Source organism: Anolis carolinensis, chromosome 3, assembly GCF_035594765.1.
Source record: "Anolis carolinensis isolate JA03-04 chromosome 3, rAnoCar3.1.pri, whole genome shotgun sequence".
Classification (NCBI taxonomy): Eukaryota; Metazoa; Chordata; class Lepidosauria; order Squamata; family Dactyloidae; genus Anolis; species Anolis carolinensis.
In genome coordinates, this window is record NC_085843.1 from 287,210,471 (window position 1) to 287,233,771 (window position 23,301).

At 42.7% G+C, this 23,301-nt stretch overlaps 1 protein-coding gene across 2 annotated transcripts in view; it reads left to right on the forward strand.

Moving 5' to 3' along the window:
• Positions 1-23,301, forward strand: part of fgf12 (fibroblast growth factor 12) — a 410,001-nt gene that overhangs the window by 374,225 nt on the left and 12,475 nt on the right. For both annotated transcript variants that reach the window (XM_062976944.1, XM_062976943.1), the window contains one exon: positions 12,928-13,126. In XM_062976944.1, the coding sequence (XP_062833014.1) occupies positions 12,928-13,126 (199 nt within the window). The remainder of the gene's footprint in view (positions 1-12,927; positions 13,127-23,301) is intronic.

Below are 23,301 nucleotides of genomic sequence, written 5' to 3' on the forward strand. Positions count from 1 at the left end.
ATAATATATATATATATATATTTTAAAAAACAACATCATTTCTTCCCGTGGGAAAGCCTCCCTGCTCCTCATCTCCCACAGCAGGAACACTCTGCACTTGAATTCCATAATTCCCATCAGAGTCATCTTGAAACTCATCCTGAACCTGAATCCCATCATCTAGAAACTGCATCTCAGAATCCTCATCAGAGTCACACAAAGTCTTATTCCTCAACAGCCCTAACCAAATTAACTCCGCTTCATATAAACATGAGTGAAGCTAGTGGTAACAGGTCTCTGGCGAATACTCCATAAACCACATAGGGCAGGCTTGTAAATATACTCACAGAGCAATGTATTTATTGCTTTCTCCTTGTAGATAAATCACTTGGCATTACAAAAGTCTCTAATTCCTCCGTTGCTTCCACCTGGCAGCTCCCTCCCTGCTGTTCTTGTCATTCTTCCTTTTCAGTGATCCTTTCCCAGCCTCACCTTTTCTTCACACATTTCTCCCAATTTCCCAGCTCGTCCTTATTGCATTGATCTATGTGTTGCGTTTTGCATGCTCAAACTGCTCTCCTTTACGCTAGGAGCTGTCCATTTTGGTTGTCTCTTTCTTCACTATGTTGCATGGAGTCTCTTTTCCGATAATTGGAATTCACGACTCTGCGTCCCACTCTCTGGAGCAGCAGAAAACAAGCTTTCCCCCTCCACAATGGGACATCTCTGCGCCGGGCTGTGGCGCAGGCTGGTTAGTAGCCAGCTGCAATAAATCACTATGACCAAGAGGTCATGAGTTCATGGCCCGCCCGTGTCGGAGTGAGCATCTGACCATTAAAATAAAAAATAGCCCTGCTCATTGTTGACCTAAGCAAACCAAAAGATTGTTGCATCTATCAAGTAGGAAATTTAGGCACCACTTATGTGGGGAGGCTGATTTAACTAATTTACGACACCATAAAAATTGTCCAGAAGCATTTGGAATGAGGAAGTACTCCATCAAGGACTCGGCATCATAGTGGATGATAAAGCAGCTGCTCCCCCTGTGGCTGGAATTGAGCATCCCCCAGGAAGATGGAAGCTGGAGAAGGTTAAATTGCCTCTGTGTCTGTCTTTGTCTCTGTCTCTGTGTTCATATGGCATTGAATGTTTACCATGTATATGTACATTGTGATCCGCCCTGAGTCCCCTTCGGGGTGAGAAAGAAGGGTGGAATATAAATACTGGAAATAAATAAATTAAATAAAATAATATTTAAACATGACTCTCATGTTCCTCTCAGCCTTCCCTTCTCCTATGAAGAGCAGCTTAAAGAGCTGGGTCGGTTTAGTCTACAGAAGAGGAGGTTGAGAGGAGACATGAGAGCCATGTTTACATATCTGAAAGGTTGTTGTGAGGAAGAGAGAATGGGTTTCCTTTCTGCTGCCCTGGAGACTAGGACTCAATGGAGCCATGGGTTCAAATGACAGGAAAGGAGATTCCAGCTGAACATTAGGAAGAACTTCCTGACCATATGGTCTGTTCAACAGTGAAACTCTCTGCCTCTGAGTCCAGTAAAAGCTCCTTCCTTGGAAGCTTTTAAACAGAAGCTAGATGGCCATCTTTTGGGGTGCTTTGATTGTGCTTTTCCTCCATGGAAGGAATGGGTCGGACTAGATAATCTCTTCAAACTCCATTATGTTATGATTCTGTGATGCTAAACTTAACATCCAAACTTTTAGGCATTTCCGTTGCCCTTCTCTGTCCACCTTCCAGCTTGGCCGTGTCCTTGAATTGCTTTCCCTACAACTGGAAATAGGGTTATTATTCCAGGTGAGGTCTGACCAAAGCAGAAGGGAGTGGGACTGTGACTTTGCTCAGTGTGGACACTAGGCTCCTATTGATGCAACCTAGAACTGCATCTGCTTTTTTAGCTGCTGCATCACACTGTAGGCTCATGTTCAGCTTGAGGCCTACTATTAAGTCCTAGATCCCTTTCACACCTACGGTAATGTTTACAAAGTCCTTAGACCTTGAAGAGGCCACTGTACCTAAACAGTTATCATCCTTCATCGTATCCTGACTATATTTTGAAAAATCTCTGTGGTGGCAATTGAAGCCTCCCTGGTTCTCTTGGTGCATCTAAATAGCCGGGCACAGGAGTCATGGAAGGCATTCTGAAACAAAGCGGGAGAAAACTTCATGGGCACACACACATGTGCCTGCATGCAAAGTGTCTCTTCATGTTGGGTTTCTCTTTGTTCCCACATCCCAAAAGCATCCCCATGGCTGCCCAGATGGAGTTTTGCAACCAAAGGCAGCTGTTAATTGGTCAACCACAGCTGCGCTCTCAGCGCGTTGTCAAAAATGTAATAATCCTGACACAATGGCAAGGTGGGGTGTGTGTGAAAGTTTCAGTGACAAGGGAAATTGAATCCCCATCTCTGCCTCTGACAGCTCTGAAATTGGGCTTCAAGGAGAGCAGAAGAGCCAAGCGACGGCAGGGAAGAAAGAGAAGGAATCGGGAAGAAACACCTTTCACGTAAAACCCAAAAACAGAATCTTTTTATGGGTGTTCTCATATCAGTGGGGCCGGCGACTCAACACTGGGATTCAGCCCAGAATGCAAAGGGGTTGTTTGGGATGCTGAACCATACACTTCCCAAGAGTTTCGTTTGACCAGGAGGAAGGATCTGCTGCCAGACCTCAGGCATAAAGGTGGAGAGCGAGACCCTTTCCTCCTGCAGCCTGAGAGTTATTTGTTTATTTATTTATGTATTTATTTATTTACAGCATTTATATTCTTCCCTTCTCACCCCGAAGGGGACTCAGGGCGGATCACATTACACATATAGGCAAACATTCAATGCCTTTTTAACATAGAACAAAGGGAAACAAACATAGGCTCCGAGCGGCTTCGAACTCATGACCTCCTGGTCAGAGTGATTCATTGCAGTTAATTACAGCTGGCTTGCTCTCCCGCCTGCGCCACAGCCCGGGCCCACACACAGTTGAGTTTTCTGCGTGATTCTCTTATGGTGGCTGTTTTCCCGGCCTGCTTTTTTGTGTCACAAGGGCCACTGTCCGAAGCAGATTAACACAACCTCAACTCTAGAATGTGGCTCAGGCTGGGGAGGCTCAGGAGAAGGGTTCACCGTCTGGTTCTTCTTTGTGTTCAGCATCTTGGAGACTTCAAACCTTCACCCAGTTTTCTGGGTTCAGCACCTCGGACAGCTCCCCTGCCTCTCCAAGTTCAGCATTGCCTCTGGCTCTCTGTTTAGCATCAAACAGAACAAGGGCCAAGTTATGCAGGGAAAACTGAACTGCAATGCTCTGCCAGGGTTGTTCTTACCTGACCAGGTGCCCATCTGGAAACCTTCTAACGTTGAACACCTGGACCTGCATCCCCTTGATGTATTGTCACCTTGCCGTGGTGAGGGGGCTTGCGTGTTCCAATGAACCTGTGGGCACAACCACGGGAGACACACACTCCCAGGAGTGGCCTCAGGGGAGGATCCAGACCAAGCACAATCCGAAGACCCAAAGACCTCAACGACGGAGCAGGCGGAGGATAACATGGTCCATGTTACAACAGCTGTGAAGGCGGAAGAAGGCTGCAACAGACTGAGAAGCCACTCTCGTTGTGTTAACCACACCACTGTTGGAACCTCACTCTGTGAAGACTGTGTGCACCGACCTCCACACATTAAAAAAAATCAGGCACGGACGTCTTCCAAGAAATGAAGGACCATCATCCTCGAACTACGAGGGATCGCCTAAGCAGAGGGATGTTCAGTGGGACGGGCAGGGAGCATTGGCCTCTCTAGCATATTGCCCGTGTTGTGACTCAGCTGGAGCCTCAGAGTGACTCTGATGGGGATTATGGGATTCTGGTTCAAGATGACTCTGATGGGAATTATGGGAGTCAGGTTCAGAGTGTTCCTGCTGTGGAAGATGAGGAACAGGGAGGCTTTCCCACGGCAGGGAATGGTGTTGATGATACTGAAGCTAGCCAGGTGCAAATTGACTCAGGAAGGGAGGACAGCTCCCAGCCTGATAGCATACAGACAGACGCTAACGCTAACGAGCTGTCTGGCCTTGATGAAACAGAATCTTTAGATCGAGCTGGTCATTTGGAATTCCGGGTTCGCAGAAGTGTTAGAATAGCAAACAAGAGGGAGGTCAGAGGCCAAAGAAATGCATTCATGCTATGCAAGGGATATTAAAAAGGGTGTGCTGAGAGAGAAACCTTTGTCAAAGCAACTTCTTGTTTGAGTCAAGAGGCAAGCTCTTGCTTTCCCGGATTATCCTGCAGCCTTGGTGTGTTCATGTTCATGGGACTTTGTCATGCATTAATGGGACCTTGTTTTATGCCTAATGTTTTCTTGGATTATTCTTTATAGCCTTGTTTTGCAACAATCTTTTGGAACTTTACTTTTTAAGAACTATTTATTGCCTATTTCCTAATAAACCACAAAAGACTTCAACCTGCGTGCAGCCTGGTGTATTTAGCAAGGTGAAGCTGACCTGAGGTGCGACAGCCCAATGTCCTTGGTTTCTGGGCTTGCAAGGAATGGCACTGGCTGGTCATGCTGTGGGGTTTCAACATACATTACAGCCTTGGTGTACCTGCGGGATATTTGCTTCTAGACTTTTCGTAGATATGCAGAACCACCATAGGAAACCCTATTGAAACAAAGGACTTGTAGCCCAAGAATAGCAAAGAACAGGCCTGCATAATCTGCAGCCCTCTTGATGTTTGGGCCTCCAACTCCCATAAGCTCCTATTGCTAGCTTGCCCAATGGTCAGGAATTCTGGGAGCTGAAGCAGAAAAGCACAGGAGTTGTAGGCCTGCCCTAGAGCCAAGCTGGAGGACCTAGAACACGTCTAGAGCAGACTTGAGGAAATGAGACTGCCAGTTGTCTTGCAGATATGGGGGTCTTTCGTAGGCTTTTTGGGGACCAAGGCAATTGTGTTTGGCTCCAGTTGCTGTATGTCTGAAGGGCAAGTTTTGGATCAATTTTTTCATTAGCTAAGATAATGATGGTGGCATCTGTGATGGGAAATGTTCATGTCAGGGTGGATAATCCATCCTGGGTTCTAATCCAAATTTTGAAAGAGCTCTGCACCCGAGTGGCTTGATTCACTACTAGACTACTATACTTTTGCCTCTTTTCCATTGGAAAAACCCAGAACATCTGGCTTTGGTCGGTTTTGATCCAACAGCTCGTATATATATCCCCAAATACATTGGCAATGGCTCTGCTTTTGTCTTCAAAACAGACAAACATCAAGAATCAAAACACAGACTTGAGGGCATGCATCTGCCATGGATCTGACTCAGTTCAGATTTACAAATGCATTGGAAACTGTGGGTCAACTGATGTCAGTGTGTTGCAACAGTTGTAGGGCAAAACTTTTAAGAAGTTATCGACATCAGGGATGTATTTGATCCAATATTTTAAAATTATGGAATAAAACACGTACCAACAGCAGGATTGGGACCTGGGCTGTGCAGTTGCCCACTTTTGCTCTCAACATCTGTGCAACCATTGGGGTCTCCAGCCCTTTGGCATTAATGGGGGCATTTCCAAATGAGACCCAGGAAAAACAAGTACTGGCCTCTAGGCTTGCTCAAATAATTCGATTTTCCCGTTACCCGTTATTAATTCGTTATTTTCGTTTGTTTTGAAGCAATATAGAACCTTGGTTGTCCACACGTCTGGATATCGCGGTTTCGAATCGCGAGAGGCTGTTTTTTCTTATTTCTTCGTTTTTTTCGTTAAGAAAAAAAAGCTTTTGCAAATCACCCAAACTCCTTTCCTTTTGCCCCTCAGCCAATGGGAGGCTCAGCCAATGGGAGGGGGCGAGGGGGAAGGGGGCCGAGGAGGAGGAGGAAGACGGAGGGGGGAAATGGCCGCCGCCGCCGCCTCGCCTCAGCTCAGGCCTGGAGAGACCGAGAGGGGCCCGGCGGTGAGGAGGAAGAGGCCCGGGATGCGAGGGGGTGTGGGCCAGGCCCGTCCTCGGCTGCTCCCAGGGGCCCAGATTCGCACCCTCCCTCCCCCCAATACAGGTCTCCAGTCCATACCACGCTACATGAACTTGAATGGATACTGTGGTTGTGTTGTCGAAAGCTTTCATGGCCGGGATCACACTGTTGTGGTATGTATTCCGGGCTCTATGGCCATGTGCCAGAAGCATTCTCTCCTGACGTTTCACCCACATCTGTGGCAGACATAGAGGTTTTGACGTCTGTGCGAAGCTAGGCAAGTGGGGTTTATATATCTGTGGAAGGTCCAGGGTGGGAGAAAGAACTCTTGTCTGTGGGAGGCAAGTGTGAATGTTGCAATTGGTCACCTTGATTAGCATTGAATAGCCTTGCAGCTTCAAAGCCTGGCTGCTTCCTACCTGGGGGAATCCTTTGTTGGGAGGTATTAGCTGGCCCTGATTGTTTCCTGTCTGGAATTCCCATTTTCTGGGTGTTTCTGGGAAGGTAATGGCACTCCATGTAGTCATGCCGGCCACATGACCTTGGAGGTGTCTATGGACAACACTGGCTCTTGGGCTTAGAAATGGAGATGAGCACCAACCCCCAGAGTCAGACATGACTGAACTTAACGTCAAGGGATACCTTTACCTTTACCTACACACACACACACACACACACACACAAGCAGGGACTATATATATATATATATATATATATATATATATATATATATACACAATATATATCACACACACACCAATTTAACAAAGTTTCAGCCACAAAAACAAAGTTTCTGAAGTAGAACAATGACTTTCACAGTAAAGACAACCCAATTTAACAGGAAATAAGACTTTCAAACCAGGAACAGATTTCTGTAATTATTAAAAAATGGTTTATTATAAAAGCTATGAAAATTTGCCAAAAATCAGAGGATAAGGGAAACGTTCCACATTTTGGTGAGCTATCAGTGTTAAATGTGTTCTACCACTGTACCAAGTTTGAAGAAGATCACTCAAAAAATGAGGGCGGGAGAGCCCCCTAAGTCCCCCCCCCTTCGGGCTGTTTTTGGGCCATCGCGCATGTGCGTCCGCCATTAACGAATTAATTTCGAAAATAACGAATTTTCGTTAATTTCAAAAAATTTTGGGGGCCAAATTCGTTATTAGCAACAAAAACGAAAAACTGCCCCCTCTAGTTTTGAAACGAGTTTAGAATCAAATTTTTCATGGATCGATCAAGCCTACTGGCCTCACCTTCAGTAGAAAGAGGTGGTTCTCTGCACCTTGCGGTCTCCGGGAAATGGGATTTTAAAGCCTTTCAATTTCCAGACCTTCCCTGGCAATCACGTTTAACTGCAAACTCTGCCCCTGTTAAAGTTTTAAAGTTTAATTCCAGGGATATTAAAAAGAAAGACTGCATGTTCTACTTGTAATTGTGGGGTGGAGATCAAGCAGCCCTCGAGCTCCGCAAGGTAACTTTGGCAAAGGAAAGGCTCCTGTAATTGAAAGGTGCCGGCGCTGCTGCCGTGCGTGCGTGTGTGTTTTGTTTTGTCACCGCACTGACTGGGTGACCTTGGCCGAGTCCTTCTCTCTCGGTCTCTCCTGGAAAGAAAAGGATCGACACTTGGGAAGAACAATGAGCTGGAAGAAGAAAAAGATCATCATTCCAACTGGCTGGGGGCTCAATGGGAGTTGGAGTCCTGCTCATCTGGATGGAGCCAGGTCAAGACAGGTCTAAATGCACGTCTAAGGGTGCTTCTACACCAGGCATGGCCAAACTTGGGCCCTCCTTCCAGGTGTTTTGGACTTCAACTCCCACCATTCCTAACAGCCTCAGGCCCCTTCCTTTCCCCCCTCAGCCGCTTAACCCTAACCCAGTGATGGCCAACCTCTGACACGCGTGTCAGCACTGACACGCCTAGCCATTTTCGCTGACACACTGATTGATTGGATGACTATGTCTTTTGTGGCCAAATTCGGTGCGATTTGGTGCAGTGGTTTTGTTGTTTACTCCATGAGAATTATGCACATTTATTTATACACACACACACACAGAGTAGAGTCTCACTTATCCAACATAAACGGGCCAGCAGAACATTGAATAAGCGAATATGTTGGATAATAAGGAGGCATTAAGGAAAAAGCCTATTAGGTTATGATTTTACAAATTAAGCACCAAAACATCGTGTTATACAACAAATTTGAGAGAAAAAGTAGTTCAATAGGCAGTAATGCTACGTAGTAATTACTGTATTTACGAATTTAGCACCAAAATAGCACGATTTATTGAAAACATTGACTACAAAACATTGACTACTAAAAGGCAGAATGCGTTGGATAATCCAGAACGTTGGATAAATGAATGTTGGATAAATGAGACTCTAGTGTGTGTGTGTGTGTGTAATCATTATATCATTCTATTATTATTCTATTATTATTGTAGTATATTATCATATTATTGCTATTATATTATTATTATATTATTCATTATTCATGACTACATTGAAACTAGAATAGAGAGAAATCAGCGTGGAAACTGCAAGAGGTACCATAGATAGTTGTACATGGAAATAATGGTAGTAAATGGTTTTTGATTTATTGAATACAGTTATATATTACAATTATACATTTTTGTTATTTAAACTATACATATTGCGAAATTATGGTTGTTTTTTCTCAAACTGATACACCACCCAAGTCATGCTAGGTTTTTTGGTGAATTTTGATACACCAAGTGCAAGAGGTTGCCCATCACTGGCCTAACCCTTTACCTTGTGTAGGGGAGATGGGGACTGGATAGAAAAATAAAATTATTATTATCATCATCATCATCATCATCATCATCATCACCATCACCATCATCATATAAATAAAGTGCATTATTATTAAAACCCAGCACAGATCACCACTCTTTGGTCACAGAAGCTGCCAGACTCTGCAGAAGGATTCAGAAGGTGTTTTTGTGATGTAGTTTCACCCAACAAAAATACTTGATGGATATAACCATAACCATCCAAAGCCTATCCATTCCTCTTTTCTTCTCTTTCTCCTTCCTCCTCTTTTTCTTGTCAATCCAAAGTAAAGAGAAATACAAAGACACCCGTGAGGAAGAAGACTGAGGGAACACAGTGTTTGCAAAGTATGCAAATGCATTCAAGTTTCATTAAACAAAACATTGATTCAAAAGCACAGGATTAATCATTTCCAAATGTTTCAATGGTTGGCAGCACCAGAGACATATGTTGCTGTTTCCCTGAGGCTGGAAACAAGGCGGAAGAAGCCCCGACAACAATGGCAGGAAATGAAAATATCCAAATATAGTGGTTTGCATATTGTTTATATATATATCATATAATATAATATATAATCCAGGCCAATTCAAGTGTTGCATTTTGTGCGTCTGTAAGCACGCATTGACAACAAAGGCTCCGCTATACAAAGAAGAAGCAGATGCATAAACAAGCTGGAGGAATCTCATTGCTGTTTTGTACAATGCGCTCACGTTTAAGCAAAAAATGCAGTTCAGAACATTAAAATCCAAATGAATACATTTATTTTTAAAACTGCATAGACGCCCAACTGAGGCTGTAAAGTGACAATGGGAGCGATGGTTCCGTTTAAATGGGCATTTTGTTGTTGTTGTTGTTCTAGTTTTAATTCTCGTGGGGATAAAAAAGAAGCTGTAAACACAGGATATTTTCTAAAGAAGGAAAACTATGTCACAGCACCGTTGGAATCATAGAATAATGTTGAAAGGGGCTTCCAAAGGCTATCCAGTCCAACCTTCTTCTGCCACAAAGAAAAACACAAGCCAAGCCCTCCTAACAGGTGGCCATCCAGTCTCTGCTTCAAAAGCCTCCAGAGAATGAGTCTTTTTTTTTTTGTGAATAATTTTTAATTTTTTTTATAGTGAAACATGATACATTGAAAGTGATGGAACAATATATTTATTTATTTATTTATTTGTTTGTTTGTTTATTCATTTGCTACATTTATTGCCGCCCTTCTCACCCCGAAGGGGACTCAGAGCGGCTTACAAATTAAATTTACATACAATATTATATTAGTATAGTACAATACTAGTAACAAATTACTATATTGTACTGTATCAACATATTGTAATATTATTAGTAATATTACATGTAAAACATGATATATAATTAATATTATTATATTGTACTAGCTGTGCCCGGCCACGCGTTGCTGTGGCAAAGTGATGGTGGTGGTATTGGTTAAAAATTGTTGTGTAATTTTTATTTGACTTTATTTGCATTTTTTTTATTAATTTTATTGTAAGTTATATTTTTATTTATTATATTTTATTATTTTCTTGTATTATTTTTAGTTATTTTCTGTTATTATAGTATTTTATTGTATTAATTTTTTAGTGTTTTTTATTTTTTTTTATTGGGTTGCTAAGAGACCAAGTTGGAGGAGCTTAGCCTTCTAACTGGCAGCAATTGGATAAAAGCAATTTTTCCTCTCCCTCTAATTAGGACTTTATTTTTCTTTTCTTTTTGTTGTATCAACCTAGAGGCGTGGATGATGGGTTGTGTTGTCATATTTCGAGGTTGGGGGGCCTGTAGTTTTGTTGTTTTGTGGGTCGCCGTGATGCCATCACTCTTTTATATATATAGATTATTAGTATTATATCGTATTACAATATAATATTATGAATATATCAATATATATATATATATCAATAGAAAAGTGGGAAAGTATCAAGAGGAAAAAATAAACATAGAAATAGAGGTTTAAAAAAAGACCAAAAAGAAAAAAAAAAGAAGAAAAGAGAGGGGGAAAAATCAGGTTATACTTCCCATCTTGGCTTCGGAGTTGTCTCTTTCATTAATTGTGTCTTTATGTATTCTGTTTAATCTACTTTATATATTAGACAGGTCTATCCTAAAATCCATTCTCCTTTATGTTAGGAATTTTATAAAGTTTGTCCAGTCTGTTTTGTTTTTCCCTTCTCTTATTTTTTTGTGTTAACTTATCCATTTGTACTATGTCTAGTATTCTTATTATCCATTCTTCGGGGGTTGGGAGTCTTTTTCCTTTCCAGATCTTTGCAATTGTTAATCTTGCCGCTGTGCTTAAAAACACAAAGAACTAAAGAACGTTTATTGTTTATGAGAAGAGGAGTAAATTCATCCTTCAAGAGAAAAATATTGTTTCTACTGTGAATGTAACAGTCCTTTGTTTGATTGTTTAACAACGCCTTTTGTACTTGTTTTCATATTGATGTATTGAACTAAATTTAGGTTTAATGATTTCTGTATTACTGTAATAGTGGATACTTGTCTTTGTAGTTCCAGGGAACCCATTTTCTTCTTTTTTGGATATGTTTGTGGTCATAGTTCACTCCCATCGAGATATCCAAGGTGCTGAATGCCCTCTGCAAAATCAATTCAGTTACAAATGATTTCTGTATCTGAAAACAGGAATAAGGATTTGGTAAATAAAAACGTTATATTGCTCATGCTATGTGCTGCATTACTCAAAATCATCAGCATCTGGAAAAACCTGTAACTGAAACCTTTGAACAATCAAGGAAGATTGTGAATGAACAATTAGAAAATGTAATGATTATATGCAATGGATGAAAATAGAATAAGTAGAAGCAACAGAACTGACGGAGTTGTATTTTTATAATGCTGTATTAATGATGATGGGGGATCGGCAGCATGTATAGGGATGGGCAGGTTAAACCACTAGCAGCAGTCAATCTTGTCAATCAAAAGGTTGACAGTTCGAAGCCCGGGTCAGGGTGAGCTCCTGGCCGTTAGCCCAGCTTCTGCATACGTAGCGGTTCGAAAGCAAAACATGAGTAGATAAATAGGTACTGCTTAAAGGCGGGGAGGTATTTTAAGGCACCCATAAGGAAATGCCAGGAAAATGCTGGTGATTCAATCAAGGAGGAAGTTTACGAACAAAAGCTTTCTGACAGGGAAATAGATGGACAACAACCTCCAAGATGCCGAAGATGGGAAAAGCCTATATAGATATTTATCTATGTACAATTGTCTGTCTTGTCAGTGTATATATGGCATTGAATGTTTGCCGCATATGTATGTTTTGTGATTTGTCCTTTGGGGTGTGAAGGGAAGAATATAAATACTACAAACAAATAAATAATGTATAGATCTGGGATTAGACGATGTAACAAGACAATTGTAATATAGTTAATAAAGTTGTTGGTTTCTTTTTAAAACACACACACACACACACATTATCATCAAGTTATCCAGGATGTAGTTGTAATAATGGTAAATAAAGAATTACACTATGCAACACAATTTTTGTTCCTGGATTATCAATGCCATTTCCTAATTGGTTCTATCATTAAAACATGGGAAAAGTGTATTCAGCTACAAAAATTTTGTATTTGCAGGACATCCTGCAGCACATTTTGCTATAGTTGCTCAATGAATATCTCATTGAGTCTCAACCGGTTTAAAGTAGTTTGTGACACAAAAACGAAGTTTCTGGAGTACAACAACTCCTTTCAAAGTAAGTTCCAACCAAGTAAACAGGAAATAACACTTTCAAGCCAGGAACAGATTTTGTTCGCATTTTGTTACATAGTGTAAATTATCATCAAGTTGTGTTGTCGAAGGCTTCAAGTTATTATCAAGTGTGCTGAATCCTCTGCAAAACCAGTTGGGTCCTCTGAGATATCCTTCAAAAGTTGGACCAAAACCCAAAGCGTATAGTTTTCCCAGGAGGAGAAAAGTTTGCAAACTAGAATCTGAACATAAACGAATGCCAATCTCCTTCGGTCTCGACTTTCTATTCTCAAGGCCTTCCCTTTAAGCCTCTCTTCTGCTCGTTCTGCCTCCTTCTAATTTCATTTTCTCCTCATTAAAGAGATTACCCCGAGATTTGCCAGGCTTTATCTCTTGTTTGACGGCTCCTTTTTCCATCCGGCGCGGTTCTGAGCGTAATCCTTTCCTCTCCCTTTCCTTTCCCGGCTGCAGGACATCTTCACCCCGGAGTGCAAGTTCAAGGAGTCCGTCTTCGAGAACTACTACGTCATCTACTCCTCCACGCTCTACCGGCAGCAGGAGTCCGGCCGGGCCTGGTTCCTGGGCCTCAACAAAGAGGGGCAGATCATGAAGGGGAACCGGGTGAAAAAGACCAAACCATCCTCACATTTTGTACCAAAACCCATAGAAGGTAAGAAAGAGGCGCTCCGCATGGGTGATTTATTTATTCTTTATTTATTTATTTATTTACAGTATTTATATTCCGCTCTTCTCACCCCGAAGGGGACTCAGGGCAGATCACATTCCACATATAGGCAAACATTCAATGCCTTTTAACATAGAACAAAGACAAACAAACATAGGCTCCGAGCGGCCTCGAACTCATGACCTCCTGGTCAGAGTGATTCATTGCAGTTAATTGCAGCTGGCTTGCTCTCCTGCCTGCGCCACAGCCCGGGCCCTGGGAATGATTACCTGGGAATGATCTGCCTGGAGGAAGATGGATTTGGGCAAAGCCAGGCTGGCTTTTAAGGGACACAAGGCTCTTTCACCTTTACTTTCCTGGCTGACATATGTGCTGGGTACATGATCTGGAACTCGTCACTTGAGCATGGTTCCAAGCAAGCATTACATACAGGCAACTCCCAAGTTACTAATCTACTGTTAGGGATTCCTCTTCTTCAGAAGAGGGAGGGGAGCAGGAAAGTGTTCATGAATCTGAACACTTGGAATCTGAGGAACCTGAGTTGGAATCTGAGTTGGAATCTGAGGAGGAAATTTTGCAAGTACCCACATTTCAGGAGAGGCGAAAAGAAACAGAGCAGAGACATTGCTTAGCTCGAATAGTGTTGTAACTCAGCCTTTGCCTTTGTGTAATTCTGATGTGCCTTTCATGACTTTGATGAAGATTTTGGGTTATATGTGCATAATGATGGGATTCATGATGAATTTCAAGATGACTCTGATGCTGGGAATTATAGCAGCATTCCAGCTGTGGGAAATGAAGAGCAGGGAGTTGGTGTTGTTCCCATGGGAATAAGTCATGATGTTGTTTCTAACCAAGAGGTTCAGGTGCAGGATGTAGAAAGGGAGGACACCGCTTTCTTGCCTGATAATAATAATGAGCTCAGTGGCCTTGGCTCTGACTCTGACTCTGGGGATCTTGATCGGGCTTCGAGGTTAGAATTCCGAGGGTTGCGGAGAAGCCTTCGCATAACCAATAAATGAGAGTTCAAAGGGCAATGAAATGCCTTTACGGCATGCTTTTAAAACAGTCTACTCAAAGAGAGCTCTTTGTCAATGCAACTCCATCGCTTGATCTAGAAGCAAGTCTGTTTCCCTTTGCCCCCTACTTTAGAAACGGGAATTGAAACATTTTTTTCATCGATCGGACATGCCTACTAAATACCATCACTCTCTGGACACATGTTGCCTCGGCAAGGACAAAACATGGCATGTCCTCTCGGCTTGCCGAGTCCGTTATCAGAGCAAGCAGGCACATCCTTGCATTCCACAGTTCATGAGGAATGTTCCATCCAGGAAGTCTTGACCCATTGGCCCTCCTGGAAGTCAATCCAGGCTGGCTGTAATTAACTCCTAGACTGCTGGAATGCTTTCTGGAACACATACACACAATCCAACAGCAACAATTAATTGAACATTTCACACTAAAACAACAAAAACACTAACAAACGGTCCCATTCAACCTGCCTTAGCCAGGATGCCCTATGTAGATAGCAGCCAGGCTTTTAACTGCAAGACTATTCAGTGCAATTCAAGCTGGCCAAACAAAGATTCCCCTACAAAGGAAGTAGACAGGCTTCAAAGCGGCTCTTTGATTGAGGGTGCGACTCCATCTCACCAAACAAGGATTTCCCTAGGTATAACACAGCCAGGTATTGAAGCTGCAAGGCTATTCAGTGCAATTCAACCAGACCAACAAAGGATTAACCTTGGTAAAAAGCAGCCAGGCTTTGAAGCAGCGATACTACTCTGTACTATTGAAGCTGACCAACCAAAGATTCCCCTAGGTAGCAAGCAGTCAGGCTTTGAAGCAGTGAGGCTATTCACTGCAATTCTAGCAGCTGAAAAAACCATTCCCCTAGAACGCAAGCACCCAGCCTTCCAAGCAGCAAGCCTATTCCGTTGCATTCCAGCTCACCAAACAAGGATTTCCATAAGAATAAAATAGCCAGGCTTTGAGGCTGCAAGGCTATTCACTGCTATTCTACCTGGCCAACAAAGGATTCCCATAAGTCACAGCAAGGTGTGGCTAGGCACAGCTAGTGTATATATATAATTGAAATTGCTTACTATATTGTATGTCTATATTGGTATGCAGTTTTCTATGTTGTTTGAGGTTGTGGAAGAGACTACAAACCATGTGACCGGATCTGGGACTCTTCAGACTATCACACCTCAGGTTAGCTTCACCTTGCTAAAGACACCAGACTGTACACCAAATGTAGTCTTTTGTAGTTTATTAGGAAATAGGGAAAAGATAGTTCATAAAAGGCAAAAGTTCAGTTCCGAAAGATAGTTACAAAAACAAGACTGTAAGAACAAATCCATAGAAACATTAGGCATGAAACAAGGTCCTTAAAATGAAGCCAAAGTCCCAGAAATGAGGATACATCCAGGCTATAAGATAATTCAGGAAAGCAGACTTGGTTTATGATTCAAGCGAGGAAATTGCTTTGACAAAGATTTCCCTCTCAGCAGACTGCTTTAATAGCATAACATGAAGGCATTTCTTTGCCCTTTGAACTCCCTTTTATTTGCTATTCTGAGACTTCTGCGGAACCCCTGAAATTCCAAATGACTGGCTCGATCTAGAGATGCAGCCTCATCGCTTTCAAGGCCACAGGGCTCGTTAGTGTTATCAGGCTGAGGCTGGGAGCTGCTCTCCCGTTCTGCTTCTTGCACCTGAAAACCATCATCATTAACAACATCATTTCTTCCCATGGTAAAGCCTCCCTGCTCCTCATCTCCCACAGCAGGAACACTCGGCACCTGAATCCCATAATTCCCATCAGAGTCATCTTGAAACTCATCCTGAACCTGAATCCCATCATCTTGAAACTGCATCCCAGAATCCTCATCAGAGTCACACAAAGGCTGAGTCACCACACAGACTGAGATTCCATTTTTGTAGCCAGTAGGCATTAGAAGTACCATTGAATATAGAATATGTGGCCAGATCTGGGACTTTTCAGACGGAGACTCTTATTTTTGAAGTCAGTACAGTTGGGTATAGTATAGTAGTCAGCATGCACCAGTCAGTCAGTACAGTATGTAGTTGAGTATGCTGCAGAAGTCAGTCAGTGTGCATTAGAAGTTAGTTGAGTACAGTATGCATCAGAAGAGAGTGTGAGTCTATATGCAACAGAGAAGAGACGGAAACAGAATGTTTAAAGCACAGACTCTTTAAATTTTGGACCAATAAGCAATGTACCTGTATGCTAGTACATGAAGTTTTGTAAGTAAATCAACTATGTTAACTTTTAATGAAGACTATTTATTTTTTTGTCTCTTGAGAGCATGATTTAAAAACAATGTATTTTATGGAGGAGTAGATATGTTCTTTTGGGCAACTGAAATAACACTTCTGAAGATCTGCTGTCTATGTTGTGCATTGGCCTATCTTTGTTCCCAACAGTTCAAAGAGAAAACTAGGGATATCAGTCTAACAACCGAGAAACCTAAATGGCCTTGCATGAATACTAGTGGATATTGACCACTAAGGAGAAGGTTGACCCAAGCGGGTATTTAACTCTTCTCAGGAAGATCATACTTTACGAAAAGGTTATGATTATTCCAAATAGTGTGAATAGTACCAATTGATCTCCAAAAAGGTTCATGCTTCCAAAAGGCTGTGGAGATTCTGGTTTCCCAAAAAGGCTTGTTAGGGAAGCAAGGATTGAGGATAAAGCTTCATTGGAGACACCATTGTGACAGGAAAAGAGATTCCACCTCAACGTAAGGAGTCTCCTTCTCTGAAGGTTTTGAAGCAGAGTCTGGGTGGTTGTCGGGATTTGATTGTTCATTTTATTGTTTATGATTTGATCTATTTGTTATGTTTTCACATTTATAATTGGCACTGAATTTTGCCATTATGTTGTAAACCACTTTGAGTCCCCCAGAGATGAGAAAAGTGGTATATAAATAAGTAAATAAATCTATATATATAAAAGAGTAATGAAATTTCGGCCTAGGACAAAACAACAAAACTGCACATCCCAGAAACACTAAACTTGGCAGCACAACCCCTCATCCATGCCTCTACGTTCATACAACAAAAAGAGAAGAAAAATGAAGTCCTCATTAGAGGGAGAGGAATAATTGTTTTTATCCCATTGCTGCCAGTTAGAAGGCTATGCTCCGCCCACTTGGTCTCCTAGCAACCCACTCAGCCCAGGAGACAGGCAGAGTTAGGCCTCACTTAGGCCTCTTCCACACTGCCTATAAAATACAGATTATCAGATTTTAACTGGATTATATGGCAGTGTAGACTCAAGGCCCTTCCACACAGCTATATAACCCATTTATAATGGACTTAATGTAAGGTAAAACCTTTACCCTTTACCTTAACTACCACCAATTCCTCAATACTTGATTTTCCATACCACCAGACTTCACCACAGCAACGCGTGGCCGGGCACAGCTAGTAGATAAATAAATAAATTGTGCTTTTCCTGCATGGCAAGGGTTGGATTAGATGGACCATGTGGTCTCTTCCAATTCTATGATGCTATGATTCTATGGTTCTAGGAGGGAGTGCGTGGATGGTGTCTTCTTGTATGGCAGAAATGGATTGGACTGGATGGCCTTTGGGGTCTCCTTCGACTTAGAAGATTCTGTGAGCTTCTGAAAGAACCCCTTGCTCTTTTGAAAATCCCTTCCCCTCTCAATGACTCAAATCCCTGAAAGGCCCCAGATTCCATCTACTCTTGGAAACCAAGCCTAGAAGTTGGATGGGCTGACAAGTTAGTTTGAGAGCATGGAATCAAAGTGAGGTTCACTACAAAATGCAGCTAGAATTCTGCAAAGACAGAGGGTTGGGCATGCAGAAGCTACTGATGTTATTACTACATTTGCACTCCCTTCCAGCACTTGCATTGTATGATTTCCCCTTGGTGTAGGACAATGATGGGCAACCTTTTGTGCTTGGTGTGTCAAAATTCACCAAAACACCTAGCATGACTTGGGTGTTGTGTCACTTTGAGAAAAAAAAAACCCCATAATTTCGCAATATGTATAGTTTAAATAACAAAAATATATAATCTATATATATAAAAGAGTGATGGAATCCTGGCGACCGACAAAACAACAAAACTAAAGGCCCCCCAACCTCGAAAATTGACAGCACAACCCCTCATCCATGCCTCTAGGTTGATACAAGAAAAAGAAAAGAAAAATAAAGTCCTAATTAGAGGGAGAGGAATAATTGTTTTTTATCCAATTGCTGCCAGTTAGAAGGCTAAGCTCCGCCCACTTGGTCTCCTAGCAACCCACTCAGCCCAGGGGACAGGCAGAGTTAGGTCTCACTTAGGCCTCTTCCACACTGCCTATAAGATACAGATTATCTGATTTGAACTGGACTATCTTGACAATTAAATTGACTACAAAAATGGTTTGGATAATCCAGAAGCTTGGATAAGCGAGGCTTGGATAAGTGAGACTCTACTGTACCACCATACTTCGCCACAGCAACGTGTGGCCGGACACAGCTAGTTGTAATATATAACTGTATTCAATAAATCAAAAACTATTTACTACCATTATTTCCATGTACAACAATCTATGGTCCCTCTTGCAGTTTCCATGCTGATTTCTCTCTATTCTAGTTTCAATGTAGTCATGAATAATGAATAATAATATAATAATATAATAGTAATAATATAATATACTACAATAATAATAGAATAATAATAGAAATTATATATCTATATATATAAAAGGATAATGGCGTCGCTCCACAGGGCAAAACAACAAAACTAAAGGCCCCCCAACCTAGAAAATTGACAACACAACCCCTCATCCACGTCTCTACATTCTTACACTCAACATAGGATTCCCCCCCCCAAACAGGGAAACACCCACTCTTTGAAGGTCCAAACCCATTCGGTACCTATCACTCTCTCATCTCAAAACACAAAATAAAGAGCAACACTCTGAAAGCAAAGGAATTCCATCCAGGAAACAATTAGGGCCACCTAACACCTCCCAACAAAGGATTCCCCCCTCTAAGACACGAAACCACCTAAAAAAAGCCACAGCAACACGTGGCCGGGCACAGCTAGTATATATATATATATATACACAATAGAGTCTCACTTATCCAAACCTCACTAATCCAAGTTTCTGGATTATCCAAGCCATTTTTGTAGTCAACGTTTTCAATATATCGTGATATTTTGGTGCTAAATTCGTAAATACAGTAATTACAGCATAACATTACTGCGTGTTGAACTGCTTTTTCTGTCAAATTTGTTGTGAAACATGATGTTTTGGTGCTTAATTTGTAAAATCATAACCTAATTTGATGATTAATAGGCTTTTCCTTAATCCCTCCTTATTATCCAAGATATCCGCTTATCCAAGCTTCTGCCGGCCCGTTTAGCTTGGATAACTGAGACTCTACTGTATATATATATAAATGTAATATGCATAATTCCCATGGAGTAAACAAGAAAACCACTGGACCAAATCACACCGAATTTGGCCACAAAAGACATAGTCATCCAATCAATCTGCATGCGCCAGCGTGTCAGTAAAAATGGCTAGGCGTGTCAGTGTCATAGGTTGGCCATCACTGGTTTAGGATCTTGTCCAGATGCAGTCACCTCTGGACATGTGCCTCATGTGCTTTACATGCAGGAGAGAGCATTGCAAAGCACAGCCTTGCTGCCACATCCTTGGATGGTCCTTCCACATTGTCTAAAAGGCGCAGTCTGTTTTGCACATGCCTCAAGGCTCAGCCAAGTCGATGTGGAAATCATGGCTCTTTGCCATTTGCACACTATTCAGGCGAGGGGTTAAATCCGGTTATAGAAGAGGCTTTGATCATTCAAGACACTTTGCCATAGAGGATCCTGGGGGATTTCTTTCAGCTTGGCACCGCAAGGGATCCCTGTTTCCGTCTCCCCTGGAACCACTTGTGGGGCTGACTGACCCACAGATGGTGTGGAAACAAGACCCGGTTGTATCGATCCTGGAGATACAGGCTTTCCATCTTGTTTGTTTTGACAAGCATCCGGAATTAAAATGCATGCCATAACAACGGGCTCGAGCAATACAAATTATGTCCCCATTACAAAGGATTCAGTCTTGATCCTCAGGGCTGACCCGAAAGGCAGTCAAGGGCACGGGGCTCTCGTTGCATTTTGGTCACGTCTTGACCGCGAGTAAACGCTGTCCGTGTTTGTCTGACAGGCCCATTTCCCACTTGCCATTAAAACATGGTTATTTTTGGGACCAAATTGGTGTAATCCCATTTGTGGAAACGGAGCATCAAAATGCAAAGTGTCCTTCTGTGTTTGCTTCCTTGCTTGCTTGTCACAAATCTTGCAAATACAGGAGTTTAAACTGCCAGGTATAATTTCAGGTATGGGGTTATGCATTGAAGCTGGAGAGTGGCATTTGATGGGCCTTGAGTTAAACTGTGGAACTCACAGCCACAAGATGGAGCAGTCAGTATTATTATTTATTTACAGTATTTATATTCCGCCCTTCTCAGGGCGGATCACAATGCACATATACATGGTAAACATTCAATGACATTAGACATTGTCATATACATGGCAAACATTCAATGACATAGACAGTCACAGAGGTAATTTAACATTTTCCAGCTTCTGGCTTCATGAGGGTTGCTCGATTCTGGCCACCAGGGGAGCTGCTGCTTCATTGTCCACTGTGACGCCGAGTCCTTGATGGATTACTTCCTCATTCCTTTGCGCACGCTGCTGGATGATTTTTATGGTGTTGTAAATTAATTAAATTAGCCTCCCTACTTGATAGATGCAACTATCTTTCGGGTTGCTTAGGTCAACAATGAACTGGGCTATTTTTAATGGTCTTAATGGTTGGGCGCTCAATCCTACGCGGGCTGGCTTCGAACTCATGACCTCTCAGTCAGTAGTGATTTATTGCAGCTGGCGAGTAACCAGCTGCGCCACAGCCCTGAAGAGACTTAAACATACTGGAGCAATGGAGCTGCAGGACAACGGCTTCCACCTAAACATTAGGAAGAACCTCCTGAAAGTAAAATCTGTTCAACAGTGGAATGCACTGCGGTCTGGAAGCCTGGTGGAATTTCCTTCTCTGGAGGTTTCTAAGCCGAGGCTGGATGGCCATCTGTCATGAGGGCTTGGGTGGGCCCTGGTGGTGATATAGAATAAAATGAGAGGTAACAGCCTGGTGAGATTAGCTAACCATAATTATTAACCAAAAACTCACCAGTGAAGCAAAGACATAGGGCAGAGGATGAAACAGTGGTCCTTGGAATCTCTTACTATTCCATAATCCTTTCATTAACCTTGGGCCTAATCTAGTGCAATCTTATGTCCTTACGAGGTCAGACTAGGTGATCTCTATTTCCCTGAATCTCTAGCCCCATCTACACCGCCATATAATACAGTTTCACAATGCAGTTGAACTCCATGATATGGGAGTGTAGACTCCTATAATCCAGTTGAATGTGTGTTATATGTGTGTTATATGCTGTCAAGGTGATGCATCCCCATACCAAAAAAGGGAAATGCTAAAGAATGTTCAAACTTCCGTGCAGTGGCCCTTATTTCCCATGCCAGTAAGGTCATGCTCAAGATCCTGCCAGGCAGACTCCAGCCAGACATGGAGCGAGAGCTGCCAGATGTCCAAGCTGGGTTCAGAAAAGGCAGAGGAGCCAGAGACCAAATGGCCAATATCCGAATGCTGGATAATGGAGGAAGCCAGGGAGTTTCAGAAAAACATCTACTCCTGCTTTATTGACTATTCTCAAGCCTTCGACTGTGTGGATCATAATAAACTGTGGCATGTTCTTGGTGGTCTGGGGAGACCAAGTCCCCTTATCTGTCTCCTGAGAAATCTGTATCAAGACCAAGTGGCCACAGTCAGAACAGACCACGGAACAGGAGGTGGGTTCAAGATTGGGAAAGGAGTGCGGACATCAGGGCTGCATCCTCTCACCCTCCCTATTCAACTTGTACGCAGAACACATCATGCGACAGGCGGGGCTTGATGGTTCCAAGGCTGGAATTAAAATTGCTGGAAGAAACATTAACAACCTTAGGTATGCAGATGATACCACTCTGATGAAAGCTGAAAGTGAGGAAGAGCTGAGGAGCCTTATCACCAAGGTGAAAGGAAGAAGAAAGTGCAAAAGCTGGGTTGCAGTTAAACGTCAAGAAAACCAGGGTTATGGCAACGACACGTATTGATGACTGGCAAATAGAGGGAGAAAACGTGGAGGCAGTGACAGACTTTGTATTTCTAGGTGCGACGATCACTGCAGATGCAGATGCAGCCAGGAAATCAGAAGGCGTTTCCTTCTTGGGAGGAGAGCAATGGCCAACCTTGGCAAAACAGTGAAGAGCAGAGACATCACTCTGGCCACGAAGGAAGGTCCGCATAGTCAAAGCCATGGTATTCCCCATAGTAACCTATGGATGCGAGAGCTGGACCATAAGGAAGGCTGAGTGAAGGAAGAGAGACGCTTTTGAGCACCACAGTTGCTTTTGGGCACCACAGTTGAAGGGAGATGTTGACAAGCTGGAAAGCGTCCAGAGGAGGGCGACTAAAAGGATTAAGGGTCTGGAGAACAAGCCCTATGAGGAGCGGCTTAAAGAGCTGGGCATGTTTAGCCTGCAGAAGAGAAGGCTGAGAGGAGACATGATAGCCATGTACAAATATGTGAAGGGAAGTCATAGGGAAGAGGGAGCAAGCTTGTTTTCTGCTGCCCTGCAGACTAGGACACGGAACAATGGCTTCAAACTACAGGAAAGGAGATTCCACCTGAACATCAGGAAGAACTTCCTCACTGTGAGAAGGGCTGTTCGACAGTGGAACTCTCTCCCCGGGGCCGTGGTGGAGGCTCCTTCCTTGGAGGCTTTTAAGCAGAGGCTGGATGGCCATCTGTCGGGGGTGCTTTGAATGCGATTTCCTGCTTCTTAGCGGGGGGTTGGACTAGATGGCCCATGTGGTCTCTTCCAACTCTACTATTCTATGATTCTATGATTCTATGATTCTATGAACTCTGGTGCTGGAGGAAAACCCTGAGCGTGCCTTGGACCTTGGCAAGAAGATCCAACCCGTCCATCCTCCAGGAAATAAGGCCCAATGGCTGCTCACTGGAGGGAAGGA